The 21,049-nt window shown below is 45.6% G+C and overlaps 1 protein-coding gene across 1 annotated transcript in view; it reads right to left on the reverse strand.

The window, feature by feature from the left end:
* Window positions 1-5,178: 5,178 nt before the first annotated feature.
* LOC118834710 (zinc finger protein 570-like) overlaps window positions 5,179-21,049 on the reverse strand; it is a 44,554-nt gene continuing 28,683 nt past the window's right edge. The window contains exon 6 of the mRNA XM_036742151.1: window positions 5,179-9,140. Within this exon, the coding sequence (XP_036598046.1) occupies window positions 7,906-9,140 (1,235 nt within the window). The 3' untranslated portion in view covers window positions 5,179-7,905. The remainder of the gene's footprint in view (window positions 9,141-21,049) is intronic.

Here is a 21,049-nt window from a genome sequence, read left to right on the forward strand (position 1 = left end):
TTTGGAACTCAAAGTTTTAAAAACAGATGTTCAAAAACAACAAAAAAAAGTTTTTGCATGCAACTAGGAAATAAGATACACAGGCAATGGGGCATAGTTTATCTTGCCCTACTAGAGAAGAAGGGAAAGGGGGATGGAAGGGGAGTGGGGTGACAGAAGGGAGGGATGACTGGGGAATGGAGCAACCAGAATATATGCCACCTTGGAGTGGGCGGGAGGGTAGAAATGGGGAGAAAATTTGTAATTCAAACTCTTGTGAAAATCAATGCTGAAAACTAAATATATTAAATGAATGAATGAATGAATGAATGAATAGATAGATAATAAAAAGAAATGCCCTGAAGGGGCCTTTCTCAGGAAGCTGAGAAAGCCCCGCAGTGGGCTGGAGAGGTCCCTGCTGACCTTCTCACATCACTCTCCTTCATGCTGCCACAGAGAATTCTCTCTCCTTCTGAGTAGTGTCTTTGGGGGATGTTCCTCAAACTCAGAACAAAAAGGAGGAGGATGTGCAGCTGGATAGGCGGCAGCAGCAGTCCATCTGTCCAGAGAGCTGAGCCCTATGGTCAGGTCACCATGACTGGGCTAAGGTTGACAGAGGAAGCTGCCCAAGGCTTTCAGTGACCCCAAGCTTTTCTCTGAGATTGTGGCCCACACCTCCTTCACCACGGTCTTCTGTTGGTTCCAGGTGACCATGCATCAGGGACTACCAGACCCACTGAAGAATTCAGGTTTTGAGTTACCCAGGGCAGAGGAGGGTCCCATGGGGCACCTAGGGAGGCCACTGTACAATTGGGCATTTTAGAGGCAAGAGTCCCAGGGAGAGCAGAGCGGTTAGGGTTAGGGCCTCACCTGAGCCCTGAAGAGCCAAAAGAGGGCTGGCAGTACAGTGGCTGAAGCCCTTTGGAGGATGTGGACATGAGCAAGAGCTATGTGCTTGACCACCACTCATGCTCTCTGGAAGGCAGCCCTCGAGAACCCCAGGTCACCACCACACTGTGATGAGGCTACATGTGGGCCTTCACAGCCCTTGCCTCAATCAACCAATCAGCAAGCATTTATTAGGCACCAGCTAAGTGCCTGCAAACTTCTGTTTCAATTAATCAACGAACAAGCATTGATTAAGCACCTGTTACATGCCATACACAGTGTTAAGTACTGGGGCCCAAAGACCATATACATGAAGCTCATAAGCTAGCGGGAGCCAGAGTGCACATAGCACCGGGCCTGGAGTCAGGAAGACCTAAATTCAAATCCTGCCTCAGGCACTTACTAGCTGGGTGTCTCTGGGCAAGTCACTTCACCCTGTTTGCCTCAGTTTCCTCATCTAAAAAAATGAACTGGAGAAGGAAATGGCAAACACCTCCAGCATCTCGGCCAAGGAAACTCCAAATGGGGGCACAAAGAGCTGGACACGACTGAAGATGACTGAACAACACCAACACGGGGATGATAACAGTACCTGCCTCCCGGGATCGTTGTGAGGATCCAGTGAGAGAACCTGGGTGGAGCACTTGCCAAACCTTCTTCATCGACACTGGCCATTATAATGACCACCGCCGTCATCATCATTCTAGCTGGGTAGGAGAGAAGGTTAAGATCTGCAGACATGGAGAGACTTCTGGCACCTGCTCAGAGAGTGGCCCTGGGAGGGACAAGAGCCCCTCAGGAGGCTGCAGGGGCCAGAGAGGGATCTCGAGGCCTGAGACACAGATTCCTTCCTGCGTCTCCTGCTTTCTGTGTGTGGCCTCAGAAATGTCCCTTCCACTCCCAGGGTCTCGTTTCTGAGCACTAAGCCCCATACAACTCTGTCTATGACTCTTGGGTACCATCAGGTTTTGGAGCTATGAGATTCAGGGATCAAAAGGTCCTAGATTTAGAGTGGAAAGGCCCTAGAGATCCGAGTCCAATCTCCTTGTTTCATAGGTAAAGAAACTGAGGGAGTCCAGAGAGGCATAGGGACTTGCCCAGGGCCACACAGCTGGTAAGCCTCTGGGTGGGATTCAAACTTAGGGCTTCCTGACTGTCTGGGATTTTAGCAGACTCCATGAAGTGCATGGGTGGTGTGGAATCTGCAGCCTCAAGGCCACATGTGTCCCTCCAGGTCCTTGTGTATGGCTCTTTGACTGAATCCAAACTTCACAGAACAAATCCCTTTAATGTGGCCTTGAGGCCACAGGTTCCCCATCCCTGCTCTAGTGAGCTCCTGCAAATGCATAGGGGACTAAAGGAATTCTCATGCATGAGCCCCCACAGTGAAACAGGCCCCATTTCCCCTGGAACCCTCCCGCACCCTGCTTATACTCCCACTTAAGGCTTAGGTCCCAAGAGTGGCTCCTCCTCTCAGGGGGCTAAGGATAAGGATAAGGTCTACACCCCTAACTCTCTAGCTCATGAGTTTCTACCAGGCTGCTTGCCACTAGCTTTTGGCAGAGGCCAAGATGGCACCCTGACAGTAGTAGTTCCATTCCCTCCAGAAGCCCTCTCACACAAATCTAGATGTTATCAGGGCCAAGTGATCTCTCACACAGAGCTAAGACTGTAGTGAGGCAGGCGTGTGAGAAACTACAAGAGGAAAGTAACTCAGCTCTGCTGCTGCCAGGCCAGAGCCGCATCCTCCGACAGCTGCCTGAGGCACATTGTCTTTCCCGGGGCTGCCTAGTCGGGCTCACAGAGCTTGCTTCCCTCCACAGCCACCTCTAGAGCTCCAGGACCAGCCCCTTGCCTGGGGTGTGTGTCTCCTCATGATCCAGTAGCTCTGATGATGAGGCTGTTGGGAAAGGGAGGAGCCAATCCCCCTTCTGCTTCCCACCCCCATCTCTACAGACCTATGACTGCCTCTGCCGCACAAATGGGAACTGCTGAACTTTGTCTTTCTATTTGAAGCTCCTAGGTGTGGCTTTCTAGTTTGCTGTGCCACTGAATCAGAGGTGAATTCAGCATCGAGGGACATCAGGGCCTAGATGCACCTCAGAAAGCCCATTAGACTCTCCCTTACTCGAATTCCATTCTGGGTCTGCTCTGAGCATTCCAGCTAAGGTGGAGAAAGGAGCCTTGGTCCTCCAGCCCAACCCAACGCTGAGGACAGCCTTCTTGCCCGCCCAGTCTGTCTAAAACAAGCACATCTTCTACTATATCCGTGAAATCCTCATGGAGGAACATGGGCTATCATCTTTGGCCCTCAAAGCACAGCACTTAGAGGAATCTCACCTACAGAAGTCATTGTAACAGAGAACCAGCGGCAAACAGGGACTTCAGCCCCAGGGGGCCAGGCTCAGCACCAGCCACAAGGAAATGCTTTTGCCAAACCAGCTTGGGATCACCGTGAAAGAGCACAAATTGGCCATGCCATTTGTGACTATCCCAACTCATCCCGTGAGGTATGCTTTGTAGCAGCTCACGCCTCACTCTCTAACAGGCTAAGAGCTGGCATGATTTTCCATTACCTTCTCCTGTAGTTTTTAAATAAATAAGTTAATATCCTCAAGTAACTGTCTTTGAATGCTATCTCATTGTGCCTGTCAAAGGTTTCCAAAGTGTTTTACAAATACCTCATCTGATTCTTAGAACGAACCTGGGAGGTAGGGGCTGCTATGTCCCCTTTGTCCAGTGACTTACTGGCCCTGGTTCACTCAGCTAGTGTCAGAGGCTTGATGGTAAGCGTGTCCTCCTGCCTCAGCCCTGCACCTACCTCCTCTTAGAAAGGGGTGTTGTTGCCATGCAGGATTTTTGTTACTGATCAGATTCTCACATCACACTAAATATATAGTGGGGAAGGTCCTCTACACGAATGGCGTTTGTGATAGACCAGGCTCCACATACAGGGAAGAAGGAAACGGGCCACGTGAATAGAACTTGCAGTTCCATGAGGTTTAGGGCAGGTTGTACGGTAGAGGCAGCCGTTGGCGCAATGCATAGAGTGCTAGACTTGGAGTCAGGGAGAGCTGAGTTCCAATCTGCCTTCAGACACTTCACTAGTTTTGTGACCCCAGGCAGGGAATGTCACTTAACCTCTTAGCCTGTTTCCTCATTTTTACAATGAGGGTGACAGCACCCTCCTCACAAGGCTGTTGTAAGGATTTTTACAAACAACGTATACACACACACACACACGCACACACAAAATGTACCTCTCACTCTGCCAACCTCAAAGTGATGTTAACGCTCCCTGTCACTCTTCTTTTCATTCTCTGGAACCATCTGGGGTCTCTGGAAGGCTAAAAGGAGAGAAGCCATTCCTAAGGTCTAGGTCAGGGCTGTCCAACCCTAGGTTTTTATCGAAACAATAGACAATATATTTTGATTTGCTGGTGTAGTGAGAGCTCTGCAGTAGATGGGCTTCGTTTTACTAAAGCATTTAAGTAAATTCTTATGTTTGTAGACGGGCTGCATAAATCACAGTAGCCCACATGCCTGCATGCTGCCCACAGGCCGCCTTCTGGACAGCCCTGGTCTCAGTTTTAAATGGGAGCTCCGCCAGCTGGCGAGGAGCTGCAGACACCTTTGGTGGAGCAGATCGAGTGCTGGGGTCAGAGGCAAATCACGTTTCAACATGTCTTAGCTGTGACCCTGGAGTGAGCCAATCCTGTGGCTCCTTTTCTTCAACTATATAAAATGAGGCAATTGGGCTGGTTTCTGAGATGCCTTCCTGCTGTTGGCTTTTAAATAATGAAATGGTGGAAGAGGTGACAGCTCTACACATGGCAGCCAGGGGCATGGATTGGGTCCTAGCACCAAGGGCAGCTCCAAGACCCCAGTCATCTGCTCCATGCAAGCAGCAGAGCCTGAGATCTGGCCTGGCCGGTTGGGGGTGGGGCGGGAAGTGGGGTAGGAAGAAGACACAAGCAGCCACATCACCTCCAGATGTTAGCTACAGGAGGGTGGGCATCAACACATTCATCACAGAAGATTAGCCTGAGCCCTAGATGGCTCACAAGCCTCTCCTACAAAAGGCCCCGTTTCTGAGGTATGTTGCAGAGGTGACACCAGGCTCAGAGAGCCCCTGTCACAATGACCTTGGGCCCTGACTTCACAAGGGTCACCCCAGAGAGGAATCAGACTGTCTCTCCCCTGGCTCAGTGAACCCAGACCTAGAGAACCCTAAGGAAATCTCTAGAACAAAGCTTAGGTACAGCTTATGTCTGGTCTCCCCCCGCAAGGACTCCATGTACAAAATGGGTATGAGTTATAGGATGGCTTTTTATTTACTCCACCACAGAAAATGCTTCAGATAACACATTAGAAAGCAAGCATTCACAAATGAACCACATTTACACTCCACTGAAAGGTGGAACAGACATTTCCATTTTGTCTCAGAATTATACTGTCTGCACCACTCTCTTGGCCAGACAGAGCAGGGCTTCCTTAGTCACCTCATCGGAAGCATTCTCCTATTTACTTGGAGGGTGGGGGGATGGGAGGGTGCAGGGGCTGTATTTTTTTCCATGGGAGAAATGGTGTAATTGTGGGTAACTGCTCCCTTCTGAGCAGCTAGCACCAACACAGCAACTTGAATTCTAGAACTCATGAGGGTACTCTCCTAGCTGGAAACATTCCCTTCTCAGATTTCTTGGCCACTGGTCTGTGCTCATAGAAAACACAGAGCAGAAGGTGGCCAAGGAATCAGGCTTATCCCCCAAACATAGTCTTACTCTTATGTGTGTAGATTACTGTGTTTGTGATCCATGTAATACAAAAACTTAAGAGGGATCTTTTCTTCAACTAAAGTACTCAGGCAAATCACAATATGGCAGGAAATGGATCTGAAGTGACATCTCCCACCATCTACTGTGGTGAAGAGAGGTAACTGGACCATGGAGAGAACAGCTGCTCAAAGATTCTTGTTTGGCCTTTGCACCTGAAATGGCAGAGTGGTGATTCACAGGGAGCTGATGTCCCACAAAGAGACTGGAAGAGAACATCTAGTTGACCTTGATGAACTGAAGTGACTGGGTCCAGATAAACCACATCCTTACGTATTGAGAGAACCAGCAGGAATGATGTAGAGATCAGGGAACCAATGGATTGGAAGACAAATTATGTCCTGACTTTCAAAGGGGGGAAGAAAACAATCTACGAATTATAGACCAGAGAGTTTGACTTCAATTCCTGGGAAAATTCTAGACTAGCCCACTAAAGACATAGTTGGCAAATATCTGGAAAGTGAAGCAGTAATTACAAAGAACTCCATCAAGAATACATCATGGCAGATTGTCCTAATTTCTGATGGGGGAAGGGGCACAACAAAGTAACAGATGAGAATGTTGTGGATGTAGTTTACCCGTATTTTAGCAAGGTTTTGGGTAAAATATTCCATAGAATTCTTAGGAATACAGAGGGATACTTATTACATTATAATAGCATCAGATGGGTTAAGAATTGGTTGGATGGTTGGACTGGAGTGGTTGTTAGTGGTTTAATGTTAATATGGTAGGAGGTCTCTAATGGAGTACCTCAAGGATCCACGCTCGGACCTGTGCTAGTCAACATGTTTATCAATGACTCACATAAAGGCAGAGATGGTTTGTTGATGATACCAAGTTGGGAGGGATAGTTAATACAATACGATGGATAATAGAAGCAGAATTCAAAAGGATCTTGATAAGGCTAGAACATTGGACTGAATCTAGTAATATGAAATTCAATAGGAATTGATGTAAAATCTTGCACTTGGATACAAAAAAAAAAAGGAACTTCACAAGCAAAAGATGGGGAGGCACAGGCAAGAGTGGCTGTGAAAAAAACACTGGGCATTTCAGTGACCTATAAACTCCTATGGGTCAGCAGTGTGGGGTGGCAGCCCCAAAGCTACTGCAGTTTGGGGCTGCTTTAAGAGACACAGAGCTTCCTGGAATGTGAGATATGACAGCTCTACTGTACTCTGCCATAACTGGACCACATCCGGAGTGCTGTTTTCAGAGTGCCATGGAGAGTGTCCAGAGAGGGAAACCTGGATGATAAAGGGCTAGAGTCCATGTCCTACGAAGATCAGCTGAAGGAAGTAGGTGTTTGGCCTGGGGGAGGTATGACAGAGGTCTTCAACTACTTGAAGGGCTATCATGCGGAGGAAAGACTAGATTTCTGTTTGACCTCAGAGATAGGACCAAGAGTCATAAATGGAAGAGGCAAAGAAGCTGATTTGGGCTGATTTAGCTTGCTAAAAATTAAAGCTGCCCAAAAGTGAACAGTCATGAGAGGGGACAGGTCCCCACTCCTTGGAGGTTAAGTGGAAATTGGAGGACCGCATGTTGGCTATATTAGAACAGACTCCACCGGTGTACGGACTACTTGGCTGACGAGGTTCCAAAGAACTCAGACTTCTGTGATCCTGTTCTCCTGGTGGAAAGCCTTCTATCAGATATTCAATTCAACTCAAGCATTTATTAAGCATTTTATATCTTCCAAGCACTTTCTAGGCCCTGAGGATATAGACAAAAACAAGTTATTCCTACCTTGTAGGCACTTCCTGCTTCTGGAGGAAAAACAACATGTATGTGCTAAATAAGTCTAAAATATGGACAAAATACACACCAGATTTCTTGGGATGGGCAGGGGCCAATAAATGGAAAAATCAGGAAGAGGTTCTGGTGTGAGATGGCGCTTCAGCCAAGCCTTGAAGGCAGGCAGGGATTACAAGAAGACGAGTGAGGAGGGAAAGCATTATAGGCTGTGCAAATTTATGGAAATGGAAGATAGAATGTTACATAGGGGGACAATAAGGAACCCAGCTTGACTGGAAGGGAAGATGTTGACCAAACTTTATGGTCCAGCAGAAGGCCACCCTACACCATGACATCTCTATGCCTTATCTCTAGTATGAATTCTCTGGTATCGAATAAATCCTCTGCATTCATAAGGGTTCTCTCCAGTGTGAATTTTCTAATGTTGAGTAAACTTTGATTTCTAACATTAATTATGTTCATAAACTTTCCTTCCACTATGAATTTTCCGATGTTCACAAAGTCCTCTGTTCTGGCGGAAACACTTCCCACATTCATCGCACTTATAAACTTTCTCTCCAGTATGAATGTTCTGATGATCAGTAAGTCCTGTCCTCTGGGAGAAGGCTTTACCACATTCATTGCATTTGTAAGGCTTCTCTCCAGTGTGAATTCTCTGATGACGAACGAGATCTGTTTTGTGACTAAAGGCTTTCCCACATTCATTACAGTCATAAGGTTTCTCACCAGTGTGAATTTTATTATGTTCGGTAAGTCCTTTCCTCTGGGAGAAAGCCTTACCACATTCATTGCATTTGTAAGGCTTCTCTCCAGTATGAATTCTCTGGTGTCGAATAAAATCTGTCCTCTGACTAAATGCTTTCCCACATTCATTACATACATAGGGCTTCTCTCCAGTGTGAATCTTCTGGTGTTCAGTAAGTCCTTTCCTCTGGCGAAAGGACTTCCCACATTCACTACATTCATATGGTTTCTCTCCAGTGTGAATCTTCTGATGTTCAGTAAGTCCTTTCCTCTGGCGAAAGGTCTTCCCACATCCACTGCATTCATAAGGTTTCTCTCCAGTGTGAATTGTCTTATGTTGAGTAAGGTGTGAACTCTGCCGGAAGGCCTTCCCACATTCTGGACATTCATAAGGCTTCTCTCCAGTATGAATTGCTTGATGTTTAATAAGTTGTGATCTCCAACAGAAGGCTTTATCACATTCATTACATTTATACTCTTTTGCTTTAGTACATATTCTCTGGTTTTCAACAGGGGTTAAATTATACCTGAAGGATTTTCCACATTCAGTACACATAGAAAATATCTTCTTTGGGTACATTTTATTGCATTTTAACAAATGTGTATAAAGTCTAAAGTTCTCTCTGTGTGTGTCACATTTACAGAAATCCTTTTCAACAGATGTTTTCTCTTGGGGCACACAGACTGGTTGTAGACTAATGCTGCTATCACATTTATTATATTTATGACCACTGACATCAGGGGAAGGTTTCTTTTGAGCGCCTTTTACTTGCTGAGGATGTTCCTCATGATTTCTCTGCTGTCTTTCTATCCAGCAATCAGATTTCCAAGCTTCCTCCAAGCTGGAAACACAAAGCTCATCATCTCTTGTGAGTCTTTCCTGGGATGACTGTTCTGGTTTTAGAATCGATTCCTTGGTTTCAAACATCTTTTCCCAACCTAAAAGACAAAAAAAAAAAATCTTGTAAATATCCCGTTGCCCTGGCTATGTAACAAATTTCTGTGTTCTGTGTCTGCACCATCAAGAAAGCCAATTTTAGCAATGCTCATTCCCTCAATTTATTTCTATTGCCAGCATTTCTAATGGTAGGTCGAGGAAGAGTAAAGGCAGGGTGTATCCTTGGTTTCTCATCAGATCTTACTGGCAAATTGTCCAGTGTTTCTACATTTCAAATAATATTAGCTCTCAACTGTGCCAGGAGGCAATCTCCAGTCAATCTGATGAATACCTGGTCAGTGGACCCAGATGGCTCTGGAGAAGAAAGTGAGGCTGGTGACCTTGAACAGCCCTCCCTCGCTCAAATCAAAGTCAACTGCAAGTCATGTCATCATTTCCCTGATGTCATGATCCTCTCCAAAAATGAAGGACAAACACACAAGCTCTCAACTGTAGATAAATAATGTGTATCAAATTAAGGAAAGGTCCCTTCAATTACCATGTGTTTTTTTAAAAGAATTTTTAACATTTGTGCTATTTTGTTAAAGGCTATGTTTCTGATAAAATCCTGCAGATTTCTGTTATTAATGTGATTAATTATTCTGGTTATATCAAGCTGAACCATCCTTGTAATCTTCAGCATAAATTCAACTACCATCTCCATGCAGCTGACTCCCAAATCTAGGTATCCAGTCCTGCTGAACTCCAGTCCTAGACACATCCAACCAGGCCCCAAACCTCCTTATATCAAAATTCCCTTTTGTTCTGTACCACACCACCCTCCCAGCAGTTTAGGATGGCAACCCAGGAAGTTACTCTTCCCCTCAAACTCCCAGGATCCCAGGCCTGGAGCTAGGAGGGCCCTTGTAAAGTCATCTAGTCCAGCCCCTTTCTCTGAGAGAAGAGGGTACTAAGGTGAAGTGCCCAGTCCAGGAGCACACAAGCAGGCAGCCTTATGAAGCAGGGACCTGAGTTTGAGCTCTCTCCACTCCCCCACCCTTTCCAAAGGATGGTTGTTTATCAAGCCCCCTAATCTTCTCTATCTTAAAGACCCCCAATTTAGGATTAGGATGAGGATAAGACAAAAGTAAAAGAGGCAGAAAGGGCAGGAGAACCTGGGAACGTGGGAGATGCTGCTGATCCATGAAGGTCCCTGACTCTGGGTAACCTACATCACCGAATAACAACAAGAAATGTCTGTAGGTCACTAGGGGCACCGCAGGGCTGTCAGGAAGACAGTTCAAAATCCAGCCTCAGACACCAGCTGCATGACCCTGGGAAAGTCACAACCTCTGTCTGCCTCAGTTTTCTTAACTGTAAAATGGGAATCACAGTCCCTGGGCTATGAGGCACACTTAGCACAGTGCGTCTCACATTGCAAATGAGAATGGTCATGAGTTCTGTTTCTGACATGCTGAATTTAAAAGTCTGTAAGACATCCAGTTTGAGATATCAAATGAGAAGTTAGAGGTGAAAGATGGAGGGCAGCAAGGAGGTTAGGGCTGGAAAAATAATTCTGAGAATCATCTGCACAGAGATGATCACTGAATCCATGGGAGCTGATGAGATCCTCTAGTGAAACAGCACAGAGGGAGACAAGAAGAGGGTGTAAGACCCCAGTGAGACACCCACAGTTTAGCTGGCGTGATCTGCATGAAGGTCCAGCAAAGGAGACTGAGAAGGAAAGATCTCATAGGTAGGAGAACCAGGAGTGCCCTGGTGTCCTCAAAACCTAGAGAGAAGAGGGTAGCAAGGAGAAAAGGGGGATCTATAGTGTCAAAGGCTGCAGAGAGGTCAATCAGGGAAGGACTGAGAAGAGACCACTCGGTTTGGCAGTTAAGAGATCACTGGTAACCTTGGAGAAAACAATTTTGGTTGAATGATGCATCTGGAAGCCAGACTGCAAAGTTAAGAAGGGAGTGAGAAGAAAGGCAAGTGGAGGCCCTGATGGTAGATAGCCATCCGAAGGAGTTATTCCACAAAAGAGAGGAGAGACAGGAGATGACAGTTAGTGGGAATAGATGAGTCAAATAATAGTTTCTGGGGATAAAGAACAGGACATGTTAGTAGGTGGTGGGGAAGGAGCCAGCAGACAGGGAGAGCCTGAAGATATGAGAGAGGGATTGAAAGAGACAGCCAGTGGCAGAAGGCACCTGAAAAACGGGAGGTGAGCAGAGAAGAACAACTTCTCAGCAAATGGCCTCCGTTTTGTGAGCAAAACATGAGTCCAAGTTCTCAGCTGAGAGAGTGGGGGGATAGGGAGCCACGGGAGGTTTGGGGAAGGATGAGAAGGTCTGGAAGAGCCGCTGTGGAGAATGGGAGAGCGAGGCACTGACGGAGGCGGAGCAGGACTGCCCAGCATCAGTGAGGGCCCAGCTAAGGTTGTAGTGAGACTGGTCAGATCCAGAAGGCAGGAGGATGAGGACAACAGGGAAATGGCAGAAATGAGCAAGGACTGAGCCGAACCAAGAGTTTGGGATAAGAAGGCAGGCCTTTCCTGAGGCCCTCGTCACCTGCTGCATGGTCTGCCTGTTCCAAGACATCCTCCGTCCTGCCCCCTTTAAAAAAGAGGTCAGATAATGTGACCCCTGCCCCCATTCAAATCAATTCCTGTGGCTTCCTGTTTGCTCCGTAATCAGAAACAAAATCCTGCTTGGCATTCAAAGCCCTTTGTAACTCTTCCCTTTCCAGCTTCTTACACCTTACTCCCACCACAAACTCTCTTCCAACCAGTGACACTAACAAGCCTCTATCTCTTGGCTCTGGGCATTTTCTCCGATTGTTCTCCATGACCGTGAAGCTCCTCACACCCCGGCTTCCTTCATGTCTCAGATAAAATTCCACCCTCTTCAAGCTTTTCTCAGACCCTTTAATGCTAGTTCCTTCCCTCTGCTGCTCATCTTCAATCTATGCTCAATCATTTATGAATCTCCACTATGTGCCAGGCACCGTGCTAAGTGCCGGGGATTCAAAGAAAGGCAAAAGACAGTCCATGCCCTCAAGGAGCTTACAGTCCAGTGGAGGAGACAACAAGCTAACAGCCAGGTACAAACAAGACACAGACAGGCTAAACTAGAGACAACCTACAGTGTTTTTAGTACAGTAATACGTTCATGACAAGCACTTTAGGAATGCCTGCTGACTTGTTAACTTTATTTCACAAAGAGCCTCCTATTTTCCCTCTTCCAATATGTCCAGAAAAGAAATGTCTTATTAATTAAAAAAAATTAAATTAACATTGTGATGTTACCATGTTGATCCTTATATATTTCAGGTAAATTCACATAGACACATGATACTCTCAGAAGGAATCCAAAAGCACTGTTAATCATTACAAAGTCTCAGACAAGACACCAAAGACTTTCAGGGCATAGAGAGTGTTTAAATCCCCACTGCATGTGAACGCAGATGACAAGGTATCAGGGAAGTGAACAGATGTCTGAAAAGGCACAAGGATTTCTGGATCAGTGTTCAAAATGCAGATAGGGCAGAACTACTGGCCAGTGATGAAGTACACCAAAAGTGAATACTTGGAAGAATCTAACTAGAAAATGCTTTAACTTCAAAAAAAAAAAAACGGAAGAGACAAGAACTCATTCACATTCATTGGGCAAATAAGAACAGTAGAGCAGTACAGGGAGGAGGCCAAAGCCAATAGTACAATTCGTGGTCACACACACGCACTCATGCACCACGCATGGGCAGCTGCCACTGCTAAAGCAGAGAAGAATCTGACCTTATCCAAAGCACTAAGCCTGGAAAGCCGAGACTCTGACAACTGCAGTCGGGTCAGAGGCCAGGCTGAGTAAGGAGGCATGGAATACAAAGATGAACTGACCTGAAGAAATCAAGGAAGTGGATGGAGAAAGCACAGCTAAAAACAGTGTTTTAGGTGAGGAGCAACGAAGGGGAGAGGGAAAAAAGCTGTAATACATGCAGATAGACCATATTATAGAAAATTACATCTTTCAAAAGGCCAAGAAACCAGCAAGTGGAAATTCTCCTTTGAGGCTGATTTTTGCCAATAAGGAAGATTTGGTTGTCAGGATGGGAACGAGAGGAAACTCAGGAGAAAGTAACCCTTCCATTCGGATTTGAAAAAAGGATTCCGGGCTCAGCTACCTCCTACGTGGATGACCCTGCACTGGTCACTTCAAGTCTGTGGGCCTCAGGTCCTCCTGTGTGAAGTGACGGAGTCTTTGAGGTCCCTGCCATTATTAGAGCTGTGTATCTAAAGGCTAGGGAGTATCTGTGGAGGAAGTCAGCCCAAGATGGGTGGGAACCACACAAGAATGGAATTCTGAAGACAATTCCAATGAAGGGAAGTATATCTGTACGCACACGAATTCACCAACTTGGATGTGAAATAGTTGAGACCAAAATGAACGAATAAAAAAACCCCTGATGAAGCACTTGCTATTTGCTGAGCATCAGTGTGTTCTGGATCCCAGCCCCTCCTGTCATCTCCAATGTCCCCTTTGTTCATCCTGCCCTTTAATCTTTAAATTCTCTCTTTACTGGCTCCTTCCTTCCTGTCATCAAATGAAATAGTCAAGGGAACAAAGACGAATAATCGAGCATGTACTAAACACTGCACCTGAGGAGCTGCGCTAAACACTGCTAAGAAAACGCAGCTGGAATGAGGGAGATGAGAGCCCAGGAAAGTGCTCCCGGAGGCGGCCCCAGCCTCTGCAAGGACCATCAAAGGCCCCTAAAGGAATGACTTCCAGGAATGCCAGGGGTTGAGAGCTGTTAACACATTCTTCCAGTGTCCGGCCCGAACTGGCCTCTTGGCTCTGCCCTCTGGGGCCTAGAAAACACGTCTCATCTCTCGTCCACACAACAGCCCTGCCAAGTTTGGGGCCTGGGCAGCGGATCCTCCCCAGGTCTTCCCTTCTTCAGACTAAACATGCCACAAAGTTGCCTTGCCCATCTGTTTCAGCAATCTGACTAGTAGCTGTTGTGGGGGTGAAAGACCAACACAAGCCCAACAACAAACATGCTACCAAGCATGCTGCAAAAGCCCAGGTTCCTTTGATCTGCTTTACTAAGGAAAGCAACATTAAGGGGTTGACAAGCTTACTTTAATTCAGCATACAAATATCACTCACTTAGTTCAGGGGGAAAAGCCAGCACCCTGAACTTCAGAGCAAAATACAAACACAGTACAAACATCAACAGACAGTCCTTGTCTGATTCATATCCCAATACATAGTTACCAGAGTTTAACAAAGTCCCAGCATCTGGGTTTACAAGCTGGAGGGCTCTTAGCTACAGTTGCCCTGAGTCTCCACATGCCACCAAGAGTGAGAGCCCTGCGCAAATGGCTCTGTCTTCTCTTCTTCTACCATTTCAGATGTCATCAATCGTCATCTGAATGACCAGAACTTAGGCTGCTATGATTGGCTCTTGAGTTAGCACCTCCCCTCAGTACCCTGGGAGCTTCACACCCACAGAGGCTTAGCACCTAGTAAGACTCAATGAAATACACTGAATTAATCAAAGGAAACAAAAGCCAAACTCTTCAAGGGCACTTGGTTGAACTGAGCGCTAAGAGCCCATTTTGCTTACCGACACACCATCCTCAGTGCACTCCTATGGCCACTCTCTAGGTTATTAACCCATGGCCTCCAGCACTGAAAACATCACCCCAGAAGTACTGTGACAAGGGCAGAGTGCACTGGGTTTGGAACCTCCCTTCCCCTCCTAGTGCAGCCCAAGGTCACACCAGCTTTTCTGGCCACCACAGCACACTGCTAATGCACATGGAGACCACAGATCCTCTGCAGAATGAGTGCGGTCACCCACACCTCCCTCACACATCGTGCAGCAGGCTTGTGGTACCCACGCATCCCTCCTGAATTTTCTATGATGTTGCTGAGACCCATGCTGAGGTTTGTGCAGAGCTTTTCAGATCCTGCCTGTCATCCTCCGTATACATTTTTTTCCCCATCAGCGGCTCTGCGTGCCTTGACTCACCCGCCCCCCCCCTGCCCCGCCAAGATAAGGTGATCCCCTGGAATGACTAACATTGGCACACTCTTCACCTTTTCGGTGCCAGCTGCTGTCCTCTGAAGCTTGGAGGGTGGAGCGCTAAACTCCTTCAAATTTTTCCTGCTGACTCCGTTCTCCATCCGTGGCTCTACCAAACTTCCACTGAAAGGAATAATGTACCCCTGGCTCACCATCCCCCCCCAACCTTTCCAGCTTTGTTTTGCTTTATCTTCCTCTACCAGACTATACGTTCCTTGGCAGCAGAGACTGTTTATTTTTTCATTTGGATCCCCAGTGTTTAGCGCAGTGCCTGACACACGGTAGGCACTTATGATGAGCATACAAGCTCATACCAACTTTATCCAAGTCAGTGAAAAAAATGTTCAAGAGCCAGGGTCCAGCACAGAGCCCTGGGGATCTCCCCTGGAGACCTCCTGTCATGCTGACCTGGACCCATTAACAACTCATGACCATCCAGCCAGTACCAAAACCCACTCCTTGTATTTTCATCTAAGCTATCTCTCTCTATCTTCTCCACAGACACTCCACAGATGTTTCACCAAATACTTGGCTAAAGCTGAATTAGATGATTATACCAACAGCATTCTCCTCTTACACTAACTTCAAAATCTCATTCAAACAGACACGAGGCTAGTTGGCACTGCCCCCTGCTCTGGCCAACACAGCTCAACAGCTGCTGGTTTCAGGATTACTTCTAGAATGTTGCCAGGGGTCCAAGCTCACTGGCTAAGAACGTGCAGAGGCCAAGAAGAGCCACATCAGGGATGAAGACCCCACGTGCAGCTCGCCATCAAGCTCGACATGGGAACTGACGCTAAAAGTTACCAGTCGGCATGACAAAAGACCAGGGATCTCATTCTGAGCAAATACAGAGAGCAGGAGGCATCTGAAGAGTTGACAGGGTTAGTTTTTTACAAACTTTTTTAAGTGACTCTTTTCTGGGCACTGAACCTGTAAGCTGTTAATTCATGGGCAATTGAGAGCAGAGGGGAGGCTCTTAACCTGGGAGCTAGGAAGGTATCTTTGTTTTTTTCCAATATCAATGGTCTCCTCTGAAATCCTAAAATTTTATTTCATGATTTATAAACAGGCCTCCAAGAAGGGTTCCATGGCACAAAACCCAGTAAGAAGCCCTGCATTAAGTTGCCTGGCTCCTCAAGAACTGGCACAACTGGCCTCCAGGGTCACAACCCTAGAACTTGTCTAAGGGAGATCTGAACCAAGGCCAGTCAGGCCTCCAGCTGTGGCTCCTGTCCTCTGGAAGGGCTCCCAGAGGTGAAATGGAAGAAGAGCTTCACTTTACAAGCAAGAAAGCAAGCAACGGATACTAAGAGATGTAAAGGCACAGTTACAAAACCACTAAAAAGGGAAGCTGAGAAAGTACAGAGAACCACGTGGCCCTCAAGAAGAGGAGCTTCAAGAAGGTGCTTCCGCCTCCACCCTGTCCCCTCTAGAGGAACTCGATAGGGGTCTGGGGGTGAAACAGACTTTTCTGATGTGTTCATCAGTTTACCTGAATTTTTTTTTCTCTTCTTCCTCTTAAAAAATGCTATAAGGGATAGCTTTTCTGGGAAGGAGGGGAGGGACAGAACCAGAAATCTGAGCAATGTGAAAACAGAAGATTATCAACCAAAAATCCTCTTATTTTTTTTTAGAAGAAATAGGGGAATCCTGGCCAGAATCAGGAGGGAAGAAGTATACACACAGAAGAAAGTAAAGAAGGTCCCCTGAGCACAAAAAGAGAAGAAATGGACAGAGGCTGTAGGAGGTGAGGGAGGGGTTTGAAAGGATAAATGATGGACTCATTTCTGAAGGGCTAAGCCCTGAGGATGCAACCAAACCAGGTCTTACTCAAGAAACTTAGCTTCGGCTGAGCACATACCTCATGGAGGGTCAGAGGAAGCAGCTGGGTCCTCCTCAAGAGCAGCACTGAGGCACGGAGTCAACAGCATCTCCGCAGTCGGCCATCGGCTGCCTTCCCTGGGCCAGGATCCAGGACGTCAGGGGCCTCTCAAGCTCAGTCACGGCAGGTGACCACTACTCACTGCTGTCAGTCAGCCAACAAGTATCTATGAAGGGCTTACTGTGTGCCAGGTACATGGCTTAACAAAAGGAATACAAAAAGAAACAGGAAGAAAGGCCATCTTTGCCCTCAAGGAGCCACCCTTCTCATAAAAGGAAGCTGAAAAGGGAGAGGCAGAGATGGAGGAAAGGAGAGAAAGAAGGTCCCTCAGGGGCCTGGTAGAGAAAGTCCTGCCAAAATGACTCAGAAAGGCTTGCTGTTTGTCCTTCGTTCTCAAAGAGAACCATGACATCAGGAGGGTGATGCTATGATTTGCAAGTAGTTAAGGCAGCCATGAGGGGAATGAACCCCTCTGGCTTGGGAGGGCCAGCCTCCCAGGAGGTGAGACCTCACAGACAAGAGAACTTCCACCAGAAGTCTAAAGGTTCCTAGTGATCATGTGGGCCCAAATGATAGTGCCAGGTGTCAGGAAAGCGCAGCCAAGAAGGATGAACTCTTGAGTAATAAACCAAAAACCTGAGGAGTATATGCCTGGATACTGATCAAAAGCAAAGACTTCAGAAAGGCATAAAGATGTGTGAAGAGGAGAAAAAAACTTTCCCTATTTGCAGACAATATGAAGGTCTACTTGAAAACCCTAGGGAATCAGCAAAGATGCTAACTGAAACAACTAACAGCCTCAGTAGAGTTTCAGGCTACAAAATAAATCCTCAAAAGTTAGAAGCATTTTTATATTCTAATAATAATAAAACACAAGAAGCAATAATAGAAAGAGAAATCCCACTCCAAATAAATACATAGTGCCTAAAATATCTGGGGAATCAATCTACCAAAGCACACAAAAGATGGTATAGATTCAATTACAAAGAGCTCCTTAAAGAAACAAAGAACAACCCAAATAACTGAAGGAATATTCAGGGCTCATGGCTAGGCTGTGCCAGTATAATAGAAACGACAGGACTAGAAAAATTAATTTATACTTTTAATGCTACATTAACCAAGTTTTCAAAGGGATGCTTCATAGAACTCCATAAAATAATAAAATTCATTTGGAACAAAAGATCTAGAATCAAGGGAAATGATGAAAAGAAGGGAGAAGGGAAAAGAAGGAGCAAAGGGGGAAGAGCACTTCCAGACCTCAAACTAGATTATAAGGCAGCCATCACCACAGAGATGGCAGTGCCGGATCATCTTACTTGTCTCCTAAGGAACCCGTATGCAGGCCAAGATGCAACAGTTAGAACCAAACATGGAACAACTGACTGGTTTAAAATTGGAAAAGGAGTATGACAAGGCTGCATATGCACCTTATTCATTTAACTTATGTGTACTTTACTTATGAAACTTATATTAACTTGTTTGTACATCATGCAAAAGGCCAGACTGGAAGAATCCAAAGCTGGAATTAAGTTTGCCCAGAGAAGTACCAACAATCTCAGATATGCAGATTATACCTCTCGGATGGGCAGAAAGGGAAGAAGAATTAAGAAGCCTCTTGTGAGGGTAAAAAAAAAATAAACTAAGATCTTGTCAACTGGTCTCAACACTTCCTAGCAAATAGAAGGAAAAGAAGTAGAAGCAGCGGCAGACTGTACATTCTTGGCTCAAAGAGCACTGCAGATGGTGACCATAGCCATGAAATTAAAAGATAACTTGCTCCCTGGAAGGAAAGCTATGACAGCGCACTGGACAGCAGAGACCTCACCTTGCTGACAAAGGTCTGTCCAGTCAAAGCCATGGTTTTTCTCATAGAGATGTATGGCTGTGAGAGTTGGACTGTAAGGAAAGCTGAGTGCCACAGAATAAAAGCTTTCCAACTGTGGTGCTGGAGAGGGTTTTTGAGAGTCCCTTGGACATCATGGGGATCAAATCAGTCAACACTTAAAAGAAATTGATTCAGGCTATTCACTGGAAGGTCAAATGCTGAAGCTGAAGCTTAAATACTTTGGCCGCATAGTGAGAAGACAAGATTCACTGGAAAAGATCCTGATGTTGGGAAAGATTGAGGGCGAAAAGAGGAGACAGCAGAAGATGACACGGGTAGTTGTCTTGGAAACAACGTACGTGAACTTGGACAGACTTCAAGAGCCAGTGGAGGACAGAAGGTCCGGGTGGGCTGTGGTCCATGGGGTCATAAAGAGTTGGACATAACTGAACAAATCACCAAAACCATCTGGTATTAATTAAAGAGACAGTATCACACGAGTCTCCAGCCTGTCAGAGAAAAGAGGATTTCCACGTGTTCCACATCAGAGACAAGGTCAGTCAGATATCCTCCAAAGTCATCTGGGACCACGTAAGCACTACATACAATAGGCAAGCCCAAAGAGGAACCGCATCCCTCCAAAGAAATGATTCCAGAAGTCAAAGAAGGGAAAATAATGATCAAAAATGAGGTGAGGGAAAAAATATGGGAAGAAGTGGATGTTTTTACATCTTTGGGAAATTTGTGGAAAGCAGCTGAAAAGTCATGAGGCAAAGAGGAGGTTATCAGATCCTGGTTCTAGCGATGGCACAGACAAGGGGAAACACCAGGGAAGGCCTCAAGTGCAAACTCCACTCATCCCCGCCCCATCCAAGAGCACCAAAAAACTGGGGTCCAGATGAGCAAGCTGGGGTACTTCAGAGGGGGCCTCTCTCAAAGGCCAGTGCACCGCTCTCAAGGAACCAGCTCTGCTGAAAAGACAACCAAAATGGCTGCTATAGCAGAGAAGGAAACAGACAGCTCAGGTGCACCTACCCTCTGCCTACCCGCCCAACCGAGAGGGGTCCAACGATGGACAGGCCCTCACTTCCTGCTGACAGAAAACCTGAGAACTGGATATTCTGCCTCATTCACTTGGACTGGATATAACTGGCATGGGTTTTCATTATTTAATTTTTAAGAAAAATGTTTTATATGGAGATAATATGGCAGAAGTTTAATCTTGTGCTGTATTCTTTCCAAGAAACATGTTTTAAGATGATGACTGTTTGTTTTGATGACTGCTGCTGTGTAGTACAGTTTAATATCTGGTGTGGCTAAGCCACCATCTCTAGCATGTCTTTTCATTAATATCCTAGATACTCTAGACCTCTTGTTTTTCCAAATGAATTTTGTTATTATTTTGTCCAGCTCAGTAAAAAAAATTTTTGGTAGTTCAATTGGTATAGCACTGAATAGATAGATTAATTTAGGTAAAATTGTCATTTTTATTATATTAGCTCGGCCTAACCATGAGCAACTGATATTTCTCCATTTATTTAGATCTGATTTTATTCGCGTGAAAAGTGTTTCATAGTTATGTTCATATAGGCCCTGGGTTTGTCTTGGCAAATAGATTCCCAAATATTTTATAGTGCCTTCAGTAACTTTGAATGGAATTTCTCTTTCTATCTCTTGCTGTTGGGCTTTGTCAGTAATGTATAGGAATGCTGAGGATTTATGTGGGTTTATTTTATATCCTGCAACTTTGCTAAAGTTGTTTATTATTTCAAGTAGTTTTTTACTTGATTCTCTAGGATTCTCTAAATAAATCATCATACCATCTGCAAAAAGTGATAATTTAGTTTCTTCTTTTCCTATTCTAATTCCTTCAATTTCTTTTTCTTCTCTTATTGCTACAGCTAATGTTTCTAGTACCAAATTGAATAATAGGGGTGATAATGGACATCCTTGTTTCACCTCTGATCTTATTGGGAATGCATCTAGTTTATCCCCATTACAAATAATGCTTGTCGATGGTTTTAGGTAGATGCTATTTATAATTTTGAGGAAGGTTCCATTTATTCCTATGCTTTCTAGTGTTTTTAATAGGAATGGGTGTTGTACTTTATCAAAGGCTTTTTCTGCGTCTATTGAGATGATCATATGGTTTCTGCTAGTTTTGTTGT

This window comes from Trichosurus vulpecula, chromosome 1 (assembly GCF_011100635.1).
Source record: "Trichosurus vulpecula isolate mTriVul1 chromosome 1, mTriVul1.pri, whole genome shotgun sequence".
Classification (NCBI taxonomy): Eukaryota; Metazoa; Chordata; class Mammalia; order Diprotodontia; family Phalangeridae; genus Trichosurus; species Trichosurus vulpecula.